The following is a 16,514-nucleotide window of genomic DNA, read 5'->3' on the forward strand; positions in this document are numbered from 1 at the left end:
GGGTGAATCATGAACAGACTATTAATAGAGACTATGGTATAATTAAAATGACTGACTTACCTTTCACAAAAAGATTTGCTTGAGTTCTGAAATCCTTTGCAGTCAGTGAAACTTCTCCTGCATCAGTTAACTTGACATCTCTAAGAGTGAGTGAGTGAACTCTCCCTTCAGCACGTGTGACAACCTTAAAAAGTACATAAAAAAATACCTGTGTAAATATCTAGAATAAATATTTGAGGAATATTTACTGAAATTGTTAATTGTTACCTGTGGAGTTTTTTGTTTACTTTTATATGAAGTTTGGATTATTTCCTTTTGTATACACTAGATATATCTCAAGATACAAATGTTGTGAGGATTTTGAGAATCATTTCTGTTTTGTTCTTTCACTCATGAGAAGCTGGAATTTCATGTTCCCACACATTTTACTTGTGTCTTTATATTAGAAAACCTGAGTTTACTATCAAATTCAGAATGAACCTTGAGATCATGTTCATTTTGAACATATACTAATAAACACCAATTAATTAGTTTATAACTTTATGGGAAAATGTGTTATTCCTGTCTACATCAAAGTAAAAACTTTTAGAGAAATTTAAAGGGGTTTGGCACCCTCCCCATATACCCTTTTTCAAATACTAAATTCGCTTTCTATTATTAAGTTTTGGTAGAAGGTTCTGTGTAAAGGAACATTTCTGTTTTGTTTGTTTGTTTTCTTTGCATGATTAAAATACATGATTCTTTGCAACGATGCATTTTAACATGGTACTCCTACATAAACACCACTTCACAAAATTTCAGGTGAAGACAAATGACAGTTTTGAGTGTATATGTAAGCTGAAGGAATTTTTTTTTTTTTCCATGTAATTCAAATGACAGCAAAGACAAGAAAAAAATTATGCTCCATCATACAGAACTATAGAACTTGTAGTATCTTGTGAGGCAGTAATAACCAACAAATCACTGTAGTGATTAATACCTTTCCATATTTTTATAGCTAGGCTGAGAAGTGATTACCTTGATTTATTAAATGTCTCTTCTGTTGATTTTCAGTTTTGCCTATCAATCTTTAAACATAGTAATAGAGTTGCTACTTCTTTGATGATTTTTTTTTCTGATTTCTATATTCTATTTTTTGTAGGAAATAGTTTTAATTTAAGCAAATCTGGTGAAGCTTTGAAAGATCTATTTTCCAATATTGAAAACAAACTGTTAAAATTATATCTTAAGGTAAAAAATATGGACTGAAGTATTGTCAGCCACATTATTACAGGTTCTTAAACTTTGCTACGTCATATAATGCCTTTAAAGTTTACTTTGTATGAGGTTTACAACTGATACTTTAATTTGCATTACTTCTCTTAGGGCTAATATTAAAAAAAAAAAGAAAAAGAAAAAAGAAGTCTTAAAACCAGTCTTAAAATCTTTTTTTTCTTTTTTTCTTTTTTTAATTTTATCTTTTTATAGTATCTCCTCTTCCATTAACTTTAAATATTAAGTTGGCTGCATTCCAGACTACCCAGATCTCAAAGCTAAGAGCCAGCACTTGATGAAGGGTTAAAAATAGTTAGTGAGAAGTGCTTGACAAGCAAATCTGTTTAGAAAGTTATCTGGAGAGCCAGAACAAATGCCTGAAATGGAATTTGAATCCTCTTAATCCCCTTATACGCAGAATTGGACTGCAACTCAGCATTCAGTAGAAAAAAAGCATTTCCTGATAGCACCTTTCAAACCCCCCTCACTGTTACTGCAATTAATCTGAGAAAAAAAAAAAAAATCTTTCAGTATCTCTGTAGCTCAGTCTCCCACAGTTATCAGGCACTTAAGTCATAGTTTCCCTTTGTACAATAAAAACTTATAGCATTCCAGATCCTCCAACTTCTCCAGGAAAAAAAAAAAAAAAAAAAAAGACGTCTGATTCAGTGAGGATTTACCATTTTTACCATTCAACACAGTAGCACTATTATATTCTTGTGACTTAGTAATTTTACTGGCAGAAAGTAAATGAGAAATAATACGGAGAAGAAAAGCGAAAGAGAGGAAGGAGGCACAAATATGAGGGAAGATAAAGGTTAGTCTCCTTACCTTATCACTGGGCTCCAGTTTCTTTCCTTGCAAGAACCACTCTACTGGGATTCCTTCATAAGAGAGTTCGCAGTCAAAGGTTGCTGATTCTCCAGCTGTCACTGTTACATCCTTGAGGGGTCTCAGCAAGCCTATTACTCGAGCTTGGTAAGAAGACAACATTATTTTCAGATTAGTCACTTCTACCCAAGAGAGAACCACTGTCCTTATGTACTAATCTCCATGGTGGCTTCCCTCAAGAGAAACAGACATCGCAGTGCTGCTTGTTTAATTCCCTAAATAGAAGGGGCCACCCTGGGGTTTTAGGGGGAGGGCTAGTGACCGAAAATTTCCTATTTGCAGAGCGCGTTTCTTTAAATTGAACAAGGTCAGCAGGAAAGTTGCTGTGCATCTGTCTCTCAGCCAAGCCCTGCATGCCTAGATAAGGCATGTGTTTTCCAAAATAGCGAGGGCTAGGATTGGAGTGAGAAACAAGTGGTCTTCAACCATGTGGTCTGTCCCTGTCCATCACATTCTTAACCCTATCCCCAAATATCACTGTGATCCCATCCTCTCAGGTTAACATGATATTTCAATGCTGTAAAGCCTCTGCTTATGATACTTTGATTTCATAAGTGCATATGATGCCAGACCATGAAGAAGCATTCAACGCCATCTCCTTACTTTTTCTTTTCCCATATGAATAAATTACATAAATTATAAATAAATAAGTAAATGGAGAAAGAGAGAACATTCCTTAACTTAAAGAGAAGACAGCTTGAGTAATTAATATTTGAGTTGCTGTTCTAGAAATAATTGCTCTGGGTTGAGTATAGTATAGAGATTTTTCCACCTTGTTTTCATTTAGGTAATTTCAAAGACACTTACGTTTCACTCGAAGGTGAGCACCAGATTTAGCATTTGCTGCTTGGAAATCTACTCCACCAGCTTGATCTAAGCGTACATTATACAGTGTAAGGAAGTGTTTTTTGCCTTCTTCTTTGATTTCACAGTCCTTCAAAAAGAAAAGTGAAGCAAATTTTTTCAGTATCTTTTCCATGCTCAGCATAAGAGCTTCATACTACGGATCTGTTATTTCCTCCACAAAACTCAGACCCAAACTCCCTAATATGCCCTCTAAATTTTCATCCATAGTTTAGGCCCTTTTCTTTCAGTCTCCTCTGTTCTAATACAATCTACTTCCTCTTAAAAAGAAATGGCAAGAAGCAATGCATTAATGAGGGTAGCATGCATTAGCTGATTGGCTAGCCAATATATGCAGATACAGACCAGTCAGAAGGCTGAGAAGAAATAGGAAATACTAAGCTTTTGTTGTCCCTTTTCCTTGAGAAGGGTCTTTTTCTTTTACCCTTACACTGATTTTCATGGAACTTTTTATCTTTGTGTATTTTTCACATCAGTACTGTAACATCAAAGCATTGCCAAATTACAGTTAGTCATGATTGTAGCATTTTTTTAATTTCCACATCCTACCAGCTAGGACTTAAGAATATTTAACTAAGCATTATGCCATTTTAAACAAATTTTAGCTACTACAGCAATAGTGAAGAGTTTGAAAATGTCATCCACATATATCTAAAACAAACATAACAAAAAAACAAAAGGTAAATGCACCAAATCCAAAGTTTCAATTCTTAAATGCCATTACGTTTAAGAGAATTCTATGTGGCCTTAGCACTTCAGACACATGATAATAGAAAGCAGAAAGAATTTTCACTTAATTTCTGCAGCTGTCTGCTTCTCCTTCACATCCCAGTTCCATGCAATCTGTTAAGCCACACATAAGAAACATCTTAAAATATCTGCTTACAGGTGATTCAGTCAGGGGTTCTCCTTTTAGTTTCCAATTGCCATGGACACCTTCCTCAGAGATTTCAATATCAAAACGGGCAGTCTCTGTCTCAATCACCTCCACACTGTATAGCGGACGTATAATTTCAATATCCCTGTCTGGGGAGGCAGGTGGGAAAAAAATGATTGATTACCTTAGTTGCTAATGAACCTCCAAAAGTTCTCTTTGACATAGCAACCCAGTAAAATAACCATACCTTCAATATTGAGGTTAGCAGAGGTTTGATCAGTACCACAATCACAAATATATTTTCCAATGTCTTTCTTCAAGGCTTTCTTGAGGATAAGTATTCTCTTTTTACCATCAGCCTTAATAACAACATTCTTTGATGGAGTAATTGGTTTTCCATCCTTCATCCATTTCACTGGGGCATCTGCTTTGCTGATTTCACATTGTAAAATCACTTCATCTTTCTCTACAGCAGTATAATCCTGAAGCTTCCCAGTGAAGTAAGGGTCTCCCTCTGCAAGTAAAAGTTAAGACATCTTTTAATATGAAGATTACGTCTTTCAGAAAGGAAAAGGGTTCTTACCATAAGATACATTTCATGCTTATGCCCTGCAAGGGGGATTAAATACAGTCCTTATAATTATTGCATAGTTATGTTGCAAAAAGAGAAAACAACAAATAGCTAAGAAAAAATTCAGTGTACTACTAATGCTATTGACGACATGATTTTGCTGTTCTAGGATATTCAGAGCAACATATAAGTATTTTATAGCTATTTTCACCACACTTGGATGAAATTTTGAAGTGATTTTAATTATCCTTCTGGAAAGTGGAGCCCCAAGGAAGACAAGCAAATTGTCAAATTGTCAAAAATCACCAAGGAGGTTTAGGCCAAACCCCCAAACCGAACCAAACCAACCAAACAAACAAAAAAAACAAATCAAATCCCAAGACTTTCTGATGATCTATTCATTTTTCATTAATACTTCTGATAATATACTTCATGTGAATTCTTTTGGGTATGCTTACCAAGAACAGTGAGTTTAGCTTCTGAGGATTTGCCCATAGCTTCCACTCTAATCTGAGAAGTATCATCAATAGTAAGATCTTTGATTGTGAGTGTATGAAATTTTCCATCATCTGTCATTGAAACCACTTTACTGGTATGTAGTCGCTGGTCATTCTTGAACCAGACAACAGGAATATTTTCATGTGAGAGTTCCACTGTGAACACTGCAGTTTCTCGCTCCTTTTTTGTTATATCCTTGAGAGGAGTAATGAATTTCAGGCGAATACCTATATTAACAACACATTTCATTAATAATAATGCTACCAATAAAAACTGTTCAAGGACAACTTTGGTGTAACTCTTTCCTAGAAAGGCAAAGTCAGACAAACCTTCAATAATTAGTTTTGCGCTTGTTCTCTTATCTTCAGCTTCAAACATATATTTAGCTTCATCGTCAAACACAACAGATTTAATAATCAGAGCATGTTTTGTTCCATCTGAAATAATTTCAAATCTTTCATCAGGAGTGATCTCTTGTGTTCCTTTTAACCAACGGAAAGTCTTGGGTTCTCTAGACACTTCACATTCAAACTTGGCCTCATCCTTCTCAAAGACCTTCACATCACTTAGTGGAGTGATAAATATGAGAGGCAATTCTGAAATCAAAGAAGAGCACTTTCAGTTCAGTAATAGGTTTATATAGATCATTCTGCTCTTAGATTTGTTCTAGTGCCCTGAGACACACATGGAAATGTTGGCAAAGTGCATACTGTACCTTTCACTTTCAGATTGGCAGCGCTTTTAGCATTAGCAGCTTGGAAAGACACTTCTCCAGTCATATCCAGTTTGCAGTTATGAAGGACAAGAATATGCTTCTTCCCATCCTCAATGATTTCACACTCCTGGTGATAAAGAAAAAAGAACCCATCAAAATATGAGTATTCTAGGAAACTACTCAGCAAACATTATTATCAAATATGTTTTTCTAGTGTGAATTATGATCTAAAAATAGAGCAGCAGTCTCACAGGTGAAGGTGTTAGGGTCTCCCCCTTCAACTTCCATATAGGATGGACATCAGGCTCAGAAATTTCAATTTCAAAACGTGCTGTTTCACCAACAAATACTTCCACTCCATACAGTGGGCGTTCCACTTTAATTAAGCGAGCTAAAAGAAAAAAAAAAAAGTTCACATCTATTTATTCATTCTGTAACACAGAAATGCATGACTGGAAAGGATTTCAGCTCTCTTATTATCCCTTCTTTAGGAAATTCATATACTGTCACCAATAAGTATCTAACTTCTTTTTTAAAAAGTTCAAGTTTGGGCAGTATATAACCTCCTTCTGTAATATGTCTGAAAGTTCAGTTAGCTTCAGTAAGAATATTTTTCCATGTAATTCACTTATATGTTACAGTTAAATAAATTGATTTTGTTTTCTTGACTGTAAATGGACATAGGGAAAAAAATGACCATTGTTATCATTAAAACAGCCATTTATATATCTTAAGATATATTGTCTCTTCTCATAAATATATTTGACAATTGTAAATTTAGATATTTCAACTACTCATCATAACAACATGTTTTCTAAAGGCACATTTTTTTGCTGCTGTACTCTATAGAGTGTCTGTTTGCCTACAATGTTTTACAAAGGTTGCAGTACTTTCCCTTAGCCAAGGCATGATGACTTACGCTCAACGCCAACATTAGCATTTGTCTTGTCTGTTCCACAGTCACACTCATAAACACCCTTATCACTCTCTGTAGCCTTCTTAATCGTTAGGATACGGCGCAAACCATCTGTTTTTATGGAAATTCTGTTTGAAGCAACTAGTTCTTCACCATCTTTGTACCATTTTACTGGAACATCTTTGCTAAGCTCACACTCCAGTGTAATATCATCTTTCTCCACAGCACTGTAGTCTTGTAATTTCACAGTGAAGTATGGATCAGCCTCTACAAAAGGCATATTGGATATGAAACATTAAGTTAGTAATATAAATTTACTAAAAGATCAATATTTTGTCACGCTCCACTTATTAACATTGCTTATACTTATGCTATAGTGTGTTTTATATTGTTTCCATAATTACCTAAGACTTTGAGGTTTGCTTGTGTGTTCAAGTCCTTGACTACAGCCTTTATTTCAGAGATATCATCAAGTGTTACTTCTCTCATTTCTAGTTTATGAACTTTGCCTTCTGAAGTAATTACGACTGTTCTGCTTGTGTGGAGTCTCTTATCATTTTTGTACCATTTCACTGGCATGTCTTCATGAGAAAGCTCAAACTGAAAGTGAGCTGTTTCTCCTTCTTTCACTGTTTGATCCTGTAGAGGTGAAATGAACTTCAGCCTCACACCTATAGCATAGAAAGAAGGCATATGTAAGTACCACTGGAAAAAAGGCTAATGTGATTTTAAAAGATACTTATTTACATATTTATTATCTGTTAATTTGTACGTAATAAGATACTTGCCTTCCACAAACAATCTTGCTGTGCTCTTCTTGCCATCAACTTCAGCAGTGTATTCTCCCTCATCATCAAACTGAGAATCATTGATTACAAGAATATGTTTCTTTCCATCTGCAATGATGTCGAATTTTTCTCCAATTTTCAGTATATCAGTGCCCTTAGACCATATAACATTGGCTTCCCTGGTAAGGACACATTCAAACCTTGCTTGGCGTCTCTCAGGGACAGTGACATCTTTTAGGGGAACAGCAAAGTCCAGTTCAATTTCTGAAAACAAAATGGAACATGTAGTTTGTAACATACTCAAAGTGAACACTTTTTAAGTTGTTGTTGTACTCCATTTCATGCTGCATTGTACCTTTCACTGTCAGGATAGCTGTAGTAACTGCATTAAGAGCTTGGTAAAGGACTTCACCAGCTTGGTCTAACTTGACTTTGTGCAAGGTTAGGAAGCGTTTCCCTCCTTCAGCTTTGATTTCACATGTCTGCAGGGATGACAAACTTTGGTAAATAAATGCAGATTCCTTGCTGCTATACATTTTTAATAAAGGAATTCTGTAAATATTTGATACACAGTAATGAGTCAGTCAGAAAGAAGACCAAACTTATTCAAAGGTTAAAAGTAACACATTTAACTCAAAAATTATAATAACAATAAAAAAGAGCACATTTCTTCAGCCTTCCAGAGTTTTTTTAAATGTCAGTATGGTCCTCTGCAATCTACGTAAGATGTTTTTATTATTGTCATAATAAAATGCTGTAATTCTGTGAGAAAACAAAACAGTTCAAAAAAATTGCCTTTAAGGTACATAACTCTTATTTCAATAAACATTTTTTTTAATAACAAAAATATGTAAACTTTCTACATTCTGGGCTGAGTAAAATTGGCATGCCTGCAAAGATCATACCACAATGACTGAAGCGAACCTGATCACAGTGTTTAATTTTAAGTAAACTATGTTAAATCAAGGATGCTTACAGGTGAGGGTCTCAGGGTTTCACCTTTCAACTTCCATTCACCAGGAATATCTTCCTCAGATATTTCTGTATCAAAGTTTGCTGTTTCTTTCTCATAAACTGTGACATCCTCTAATGGCTTCAGAAGTTCAACTTCACGTTCTAGAATATACAAATTAGCACATAAATAATTAGGCAAGTTTTGATAGAACTTTATAGGAAGTCGTTACCCTTTTTTTTTTTTTCCTGTTTGTTTAGAGATTTTTGAATTTTGACTTTTCATTTTTGAATATAAAGCAAATAAAAGGTTCCTTACCCCCAAGGGTTAGTTTAGCTGGGTATCTGCGACCTTCAACTTCCACTGAATATTCTCCAATATCAGCAGGGCCAGCATTCTTGATTTTCAGGAAAATTTTATTTCCTTCTTTCAAGATTTCTGTCTTATCGGTTGGTTCAGCAGGAATTTCCTCATCTCCTTTAAACCACTTAATGTTTGGTGTATCCTTGACAATATCACAGGTGAAAGTAGCTGTTCCTTTTGGTTTCACATGCTGGTCTCTTATAGGCTTTACTAACCAGTCTCTTATCACTTCTGCATAAAAAGTTACACAAGATACAGATTAATGGACTTTTAACATAAATAAAATAGAAGAAACAGAACTTAGAGATTTTATATTAAAACAAGCTTTTAATATCTGTAAAATGTTATCTGCCAGTTTATACTGTAATGCTATGTGGAAAATACTAATTTTAAACCAGCCCCAATATCCCACAGAGAAAGGAGAACCTGATTTTGATTTCTTACCTACTACTTTAACACAAGATGAGCACGACAACTCAGAGTCTTCCACAGTAACAGTATAGGTGCCAGTATCAGCATCATCTGAATCAGTGATGGTGAGGGAATGCGACAAACCAATAATACCCAGAGCAAATTTCCCAGGCTTGTCTTTGATGATCTTCCCATCCTTTCTCCAAACCACACTTCTTTCTTTATTAAGCTCACAGGTCAAGTACAGTGGCTGGCCTTTAATCACAGTGACTTCTTCTTCAAGTGTTTTCACAAACCGCACTGGGAGTTCTGTGGGAAACACGTTTTGATTTGTCTCATTTGTACACAGAATGTGTCATGCAGAATATCTTACATATCAAATTGTGTAGTGATCAATGAAAATTAAAGAATGCATCTAACAATCACTGTAAATTCAGAATGTAACAGTATTACTAGCTTTAGGAGTAGCTAACCTTTAAATTATTGACAGATCTGAAACAGGGATTACCTTCAACAATGAGTTTGGCTGTAGAGGTCTTCTCTTTGTTACCCAATCGTAACACACAAGTATATTCACCAGCATCTGATAGCTGGACATCAATAATATGCAGCTTCCTATCTTTTCCATCTGCGATAAACTTGTGCTTTGGGCTCTCTCGGATGTTACTTCCATCTTTCATCCAGCTGGTAATTGCAGTGGATGGTGAAATAAGAACTTCAAAGATTGCAGAAGACCCAACAGACTCTGCTTCTGTCAGGACTATATCTTTCATCTCCTTGACAAACTTCAGTGGCACAGCCTTAAGTTGATAAGTGAATGGAGGCTCTTCAGGAGGTTTTTCACCACCACTGCCGGGCCTGAGTTTCCTTCTTTCTGCATCTGCTGGTGAAGGTGTCTTCTTGGCTGTAATTCAGATGCAGAAATTAATAATCTAACCCTGATTTACTGCTTTTATTGTAAGTATTCTGCAGAGCCAAACTGGAATGGGTTTGTGACCCACCTATTTCACTGATGCATTTCAGAGTGTTGCTGGACCCTTTAATAGAATTTCAACAGAGCTAGCGAGTAATATTAAATTTTTGAGTTATATTACCTGAACTGAAATAACTGGGTCTCAGTACAATTGTGCTGACCACGTTTTACTATGTAATCTTTCAAAAATTTATGCCTGATTACCAAATCTCATCTACTGAGATCAAAACATGGGAGAACAGAATCATGCATTTATGTCTTGAATCTGAAGGGATAAGTATTTTGATGGAAACTGTGTTTAAACTGTGTTTAAACTTAAACATAAAAACTATTTGATTTTTATATATTTCAAAGGAGGTGGAGTAGTTCTCCCACTGTCTTTTCTTTGCCCCGAGTGGACTAGTCGTGCCCTGAAGGGGAATGCATTGCCTTGCTTACATGATGAAGCTGTGCTGGGAGGCTGCACAACCTCTAACTACATACATACTATATCTGACTCTGGACCTATCTAATATTCTCATAATGTCTAGCTATTGAAACAAGCACAGAAGGTTAACAGCCATTCTCCAGCACAACCTCTAACTACATACATACTATATCTGACTCTGGACCTATCTAATATTCTCATAATGTCTAGCTATTGAAACAAGCACAGAAGGTTAACAGCCATTCTCCATCACATAACAACTTTTACCTTTGACTGGGCTGATACCCTTCGGAGTTTCTTCTTTTGATGGCTTGGCCTCTGAAGCAGAACAGCAATAGCATTAGGAATGGAGTTTAATAGACTTACATATGAAAATTAAGACAAGCGTTTTTTTTTTTTTTTTTTTTTTTTTTTTTTTATAAATGAGATTTTCTCTTTTTTTAGTTATATACACATACAAGGGAAGGAAGATATAGACATACATATATGTCTATACAGCTTATACAGTCTATATCTGAATGGTAAGTTCAGTATCTTCAAGGGTGGAAAAGCCATATATTCAGCAATGGGGACTGAAAGGCAGCTTAGGAACTCCTAGTTCCTCAGTCTTGTCCCTTATTTTGTAAAATTCTGCCATTCCCTGACACTTTTCTCACAATTAAACTCTTGATCAATACTCACCCATCAACCACAATAGTTCAAGTATCTATTAAAAAATACATGTTAATTGAGAAAAACACACACTTTTACTAATGAAGACAACAAAAATATAAGTTGTAAAAATTAAATATATGTTTTGGTACAATGTGACATTCTTATAATTTCCATCAGTTGCCCAAATTGTGATGACACATCTAAAACTTTTGAAAATATTTCACCCACTATACTGCTTCTCATCATCATTTTGTGAAAGGAAATATAAAATATACTTTTAATGCCAGAATGATGTGAATGAAATGCAGGACAGATTTTATTGCAGTGGATGGAAAAATGAATACTAGAAGAAATGGTTTAGTTTTTCTGAGGCGATAATGGCATGTAACATGATTTATGCTGTCTTACAAAAATGTAAAGCTCAGACAACGAACATAAACTACATGGATATACATACATAGAGTAAGACAAACATATCAAGAGTGGCTGAATGCCAATGCAGCCAGCTAATACACTGGATGGAAATGTGAATGGTGTTAAAGAAGAGAAACAAACATCACAATGGAAAACGGTATTTTCTCTTGAAGCAAATAGTAAGAGCACTTTGTGGAAGAATTTGGCAGCAGTCTTCCTCACCTCGCTTTGCATGAGACTTTGCAGGAACGTCCAGAAATTGATGTGATTCTCCAGGTGCATCCAAATTCCTGCCCTCACTTAAAAGGCTACCGGCCTGCTCATTCATGTGAGTGGGTTCTGATTTCCAGTACTCCTTCTTTCCTACATTCTTCGGAGTGATTATCTTACCTATGCTTGAGGAGTGAGTGATTGTTTCACTTGCAGATATTCCTTTGCTTGATGGTATTTTGTCTGGAAGGTTTTCCTTCTGTTTTTTCTTGCTAAGAGATGTGCTTTTTCTAATGCCATTTTTAGCTGCTGTTTTTTCATCTGAAGTAGGTTCTGTACCTTGAAGCTGTCTTCTAGAAATCTTCACTTCTTCCACAGTCAAAGAGTCTTTCTCTTCTTCAGTTTTAGCTTTGCTGCCTTTAAGGGCTGGAGCTTCTTCACTTTCATCTGGAGAGGTATGAAGTTTATGGAATTGGTTTTTATCTTGGCTTTTTGGTGGCTGAATAAGAGCTTTCTTTATGGAGTCAGTTCTGTCAGCTATTTCATCTGTGACTCCTTTTTCATGTTCTCCTATGGAAACTTCACCTTCTATTCCTCCTCCTGTAATCACTGTATCAAATTCTTTCTCCACAGGCAACTTTTCAGGGGCATTTGACTGTCTAAATTTGTCTTTTAAGTGGGTGCTGGAAGTAGTTTTGTCTTCATTCCCTGATGTTATCTTCTTGCTGATTTTTCTATCACTTAGTAGTGCTTTCTCAGTCAATATTTCTGAACCCTCTGCATAATGAACTTCAGTGGGTTCTCCTTCCTGTGCAGAATATTTAGCTCCTGGTTTCATTTCCACTACTTGTGGCTTAGGAATAGACTGTTCAAAGATTCTGTAAAATTTTTCTCTGGGAATCTCCTCTTCTTCAGTGGGGTATTCTAGATCAACACCTTTTTTCAATGCTGGCTCAGTAGTCTTATTCAACAGTTCTAAGGAATATAGTTCTAAGGAATATGGTTCTGCTGATGTAAGGTCCATTTTCTCATCATCTTGAATAGTTTTCATTTTATTTGCTTCTTTACTAAGAATCTCATCAATAGGAATTTCAGCTACTGTAGTACCATATTTCATCTGTTGAGTTTTCTTCTGTATGTCACTGTCTTTCATGGATTCTTGAAGAGGAACTTCAGATTTCTCTAGAGTAAATCCTTCTCTATCCTCACTTCTAATCAGAGGAATTTCAGTTATTTTTGTTTCTGTGATACTCTTTACAAACAAAGTTTCATCCATAATGGGAGATTCCTCGGGCTGCAAACTTATTTTTGATTTTCTCCCTTTTCTTAGTATTTTCTGGTCTCCGGGCTCATAAGGCTCTCTGAGTATACGTTTAGGTACAGAAGCTGACTCAGTTTCCTCTCCTTTTTCATGCACAGGAATCTTTCTTTCCTGAAGAACCCTAGACTTGTCAGAGACTCTCTCTATAGCACGTTTCTTATGAACAGCCAATTTAGTTCCACCCCCCTTTTCTTCTCTGGAATCACTTTCCTCATATTCAGATGACATATAGATCAACTTTAATTCCCCATCAGGTAGTAGTGGTTCATCTTTTTCATAAATAATGTGATCTATTGTAACTTCTCTTTTCTCACCTGTAGGGGTAGGAGTTTTTCTTGAACCTGTTTGTGTCATTTCTGGCTCCCCTCCTTCAGGAGCCAGCACAAAATATTTAAGGGCCGCTTGATCATCTCTCTCTAGCTTCAGTATTCCATCAGCTGTTTCCAGTGAGATTTTCAACTCAAGTGGCTCTACCATTTGAACATCCAGAACTGTCTCCTTAGGACTTACTCTCTCTTTGACATGTATGTGTTTCTCAACTGAAATCTTCTTTAACACAATTGACTCACTCTTGTCTTCTTCCACTGGGGGCATTTTACCTTTATGCTTTAGTACAGATGGTGCATCAGGCTTTTCTGCAGCTACAAAGGTTTCACAGGTAATTTAGAGAGTTAAAATCCATAAGAATAAGCATCATAAATTTTAAGACAAAATTTCCAGCTATACCTGAAATAAAGTGAACATAGAACACTATCTTCATATAACACAAAATTTATAACGCAACACACACACAGAAAAGATAAGAAAGGCACAGACAAACAGACCTAAGTAAACCTCTGTTATGGTGCAGAGCATCATCCCACTAGTATGCCAATCCAAATCCAATCTAAGTTGAAAGTACCAGAAAATAATGGTTCTCTAAGACATGGCCTTCTATATAAAATGGTTCAGTGGTGCCACTGCAGGTCTGGCTACATCACCAAATCAATGACCATGAGACATTCATGAGAGGGCTTCTCAAGTGCCCAAGGTCTGAGCTGTGCTTTAAGATAAGGCTCTCTGAATGATGGGCAAGCAGCATGTACATCAGCTCTATTGACAGACTTCAGACTTGGAGTGCTTCCAGGAGAAAGGACTCTTTTTTCCACAGTGGATACAACCTAGGATCCTAAGCATATAATAGGAAACTAGCAATACTCTAGTTTTTCAAGACTACTGCTACTGTTCCTCATGATTTCAATAACAATTTATAAAACAGAAATCCAAATAATGCAGGAATTGTTTAGAATTATGTGTAAACCTCCATTTGCTACACAGAAAACTTAAGATGTGAGTCGTAAGACATACATCAAAACACAGAACTGCATAAAGGAATCAACAGAAAACACAAATTTCATAGTTTCATATTAATTTTTGACAATTAATAAAAACAAACATTTAACTATCCAGAAACAAGAGTACAGATTTATCTCAATGGTTTCTCACAGACACAAGCTTCTTTTACATTAGGTGGCAGTATCAAGAATAACACGATACTGGGATAGGATCTCAAATCTCCTTGTAATGAATGAGTTGTATGATTGTACAGCTTGTAATTCTCTTTATCTTGAAGGTATTTATGTATCTAACAGAGAAAATCCCTATAAATAGAATAGAACTAACATAAATACCTGCTTTCTTTCCAACCACAGGGACTGTCACTGGAGTAGTAATAGCTGGCGTTGGTTCTGCTACTGGTTTTGGAGATTTTAAAGCTGTAGGGGGAAAAAAAAAAGGAGTTCTCATTTATTTATTTTCATTTATTTATTTCAATAAATAATATTGGTTTAGACACCGTGTTCTCTAAGATGGTCTGCAGAATGTACGAATGTTCCAGTCTTTATAGTACTAAAGCTAAGATGTATTTTTAATGTCCTTTTAACCAGAAATCTCTGAATTTAAAGTTCTGAATGGAAAATAAAAAAGATACACAGGAAAGGCTACACTGGTATTCATGACTAAAGACGACTTACCTACTGCAGGCTTAGATTCAGGCCCAGGAACTGGGATAGCTGCTTGCTTAGGTTCTGGCATTTCAAACACAATGATTACAAATAGGTTAATGTACATGTTTTAAAATCTCATTGAATATTAAAGTTAGAAGCAACACTACAGAGAAAGTTAATAGAAGACAGAATTTGTATCTTATTTAGCCAAAAAGCAAGAAATTTACTTGGGATGAATTCTTGTAATGCCAGATACAATGGGAGGGGGAGGGGGGGAGAGAAAAAAAGATGAATTTTTCAAGCACTGAAGAATCAAAGACAAAAAGAAATCCAGAAGAACACAAAGTGGTTAATCAGTATATGTCACAGACAGACTGGATGACAGTAATGCATATTATGCATATGTATAATATAGCATGAAATACAGCAAGGAATATAATTTAGTTGCTGCAATAAGGTATATAGCACCACGCATCTGTACCTTTTGGTGGTTCAGGCACATGTTTCTCCTCCTTTTTTATGACAGGTATCTCAATTTTCTTCTTAGGAACTTCTGGGACTTTAAAATATTATTTTGTAAGATATTTTGAAACATCTTGCATCCCCAAATACAAATTTCTCTAATATATTTAAAAGTTTTCATTCTTTTTAGACTTTGAGTTTTAGATTTTTGTAATCTATCTTTAAGACAAGGACTTGAATAGAAACGCTAAGGGGGCAAAAGGACAAATATTTGCAAGACCTTAACCAAAGAATATTTGGATTAACTATTTCACCATAGTTATATTTTTATCAGTGTTATAAATTACTTGTAAAGTTCTCTACTATACACAGTGAAGATGAGAAGTAATCACATGATGCAGAAACCAGATCCAAATATGGAAATGTGGATGACAAATTTGAATATGCTTCCAGCAAAGCTTTAATTCACACAATTAGGTTTATAACAGCCACCCATTAAAATACGAATTTAAAAAATCAGAGAATTTTGAACTCTGAATTTCAGAGAATATTGTGGGATTTATTTATTTTTTATTTATTTTTGGCATTATGTTTTAGCAGATAGATTTGAATGAAAACTAATACCTTCAGGTTTCTTAATTTTTTCTACTGGTGTAGGTACTGGTTTAACTTCAGGCTTAGGTTCTTTCTCTGGTTTAATTTCTTCCTCTTCTGGCTTCTTTTTAAGAACTTTAAAAGAAAAGGAATTTCAGTTTGTAAAGCACAGATAAACAAAATAATAGTATAGTGAGCAGGACAGAAGACTAAACATATGTAAACAACAATAAAGAACTAAGCACATAAAATACTTAGTAAGATACTGTTATGAAAGCATTTTAAAATTCAAAGTCATCTAGAGCAAAAAGATGCTTATTTAAGACCAATCCCTCTGAGAGAAAAGATGTGAGTGTTAACTGCCAATGATAGAA

The 16,514-nt window shown here is 35.3% G+C and overlaps 1 protein-coding gene across 3 annotated transcripts in view; it reads right to left on the minus strand.

Moving 5' to 3' along the window:
• The window catches only part of TTN (titin), a 243,986-nt gene that overhangs the window by 91,865 nt on the left and 135,607 nt on the right, over positions 1-16,514 (minus strand). For 2 of the 3 annotated variants that reach the window (XM_038182090.2, XM_038182073.2), the window contains 22 exons: positions 16,171-16,275; positions 15,566-15,643; positions 15,112-15,165; positions 14,770-14,853; positions 10,768-10,818; positions 9,609-10,004; positions 9,134-9,409; positions 8,645-8,920; positions 8,351-8,490; positions 7,730-7,856; positions 7,375-7,638; positions 6,991-7,257; positions 6,590-6,853; positions 5,922-6,061; positions 5,671-5,797; positions 5,285-5,551; positions 4,916-5,182; positions 4,134-4,400; positions 3,896-4,035; positions 2,953-3,079; positions 2,086-2,228; positions 61-184 (listed from right to left, as the gene is read on the minus strand). In XM_038182090.2, coding sequence (XP_038038018.1) covers positions 61-184; positions 2,086-2,228; positions 2,953-3,079; positions 3,896-4,035; positions 4,134-4,400; positions 4,916-5,182; positions 5,285-5,551; positions 5,671-5,797; positions 5,922-6,061; positions 6,590-6,853; positions 6,991-7,257; positions 7,375-7,638; positions 7,730-7,856; positions 8,351-8,490; positions 8,645-8,920; positions 9,134-9,409; positions 9,609-10,004; positions 10,768-10,818; positions 14,770-14,853; positions 15,112-15,165; positions 15,566-15,643; positions 16,171-16,275 — 3,984 coding nt within the window. Of the gene's footprint in view, positions 1-60; positions 185-2,085; positions 2,229-2,952; positions 3,080-3,895; positions 4,036-4,133; positions 4,401-4,915; positions 5,183-5,284; positions 5,552-5,670; positions 5,798-5,921; positions 6,062-6,589; positions 6,854-6,990; positions 7,258-7,374; positions 7,639-7,729; positions 7,857-8,350; positions 8,491-8,644; positions 8,921-9,133; positions 9,410-9,608; positions 10,005-10,767; positions 10,819-11,790; positions 13,741-14,769; positions 14,854-15,111; positions 15,166-15,565; positions 15,644-16,170; positions 16,276-16,514 lie in introns of all 3 variants that reach the window. The other variant, XM_072041024.1, reaches the window with a different exon arrangement.

This window comes from Anas platyrhynchos, chromosome 7 (genome assembly GCF_047663525.1).
Source record: "Anas platyrhynchos isolate ZD024472 breed Pekin duck chromosome 7, IASCAAS_PekinDuck_T2T, whole genome shotgun sequence".
NCBI classification, from domain to species: domain Eukaryota; kingdom Metazoa; phylum Chordata; class Aves; order Anseriformes; family Anatidae; genus Anas; species Anas platyrhynchos.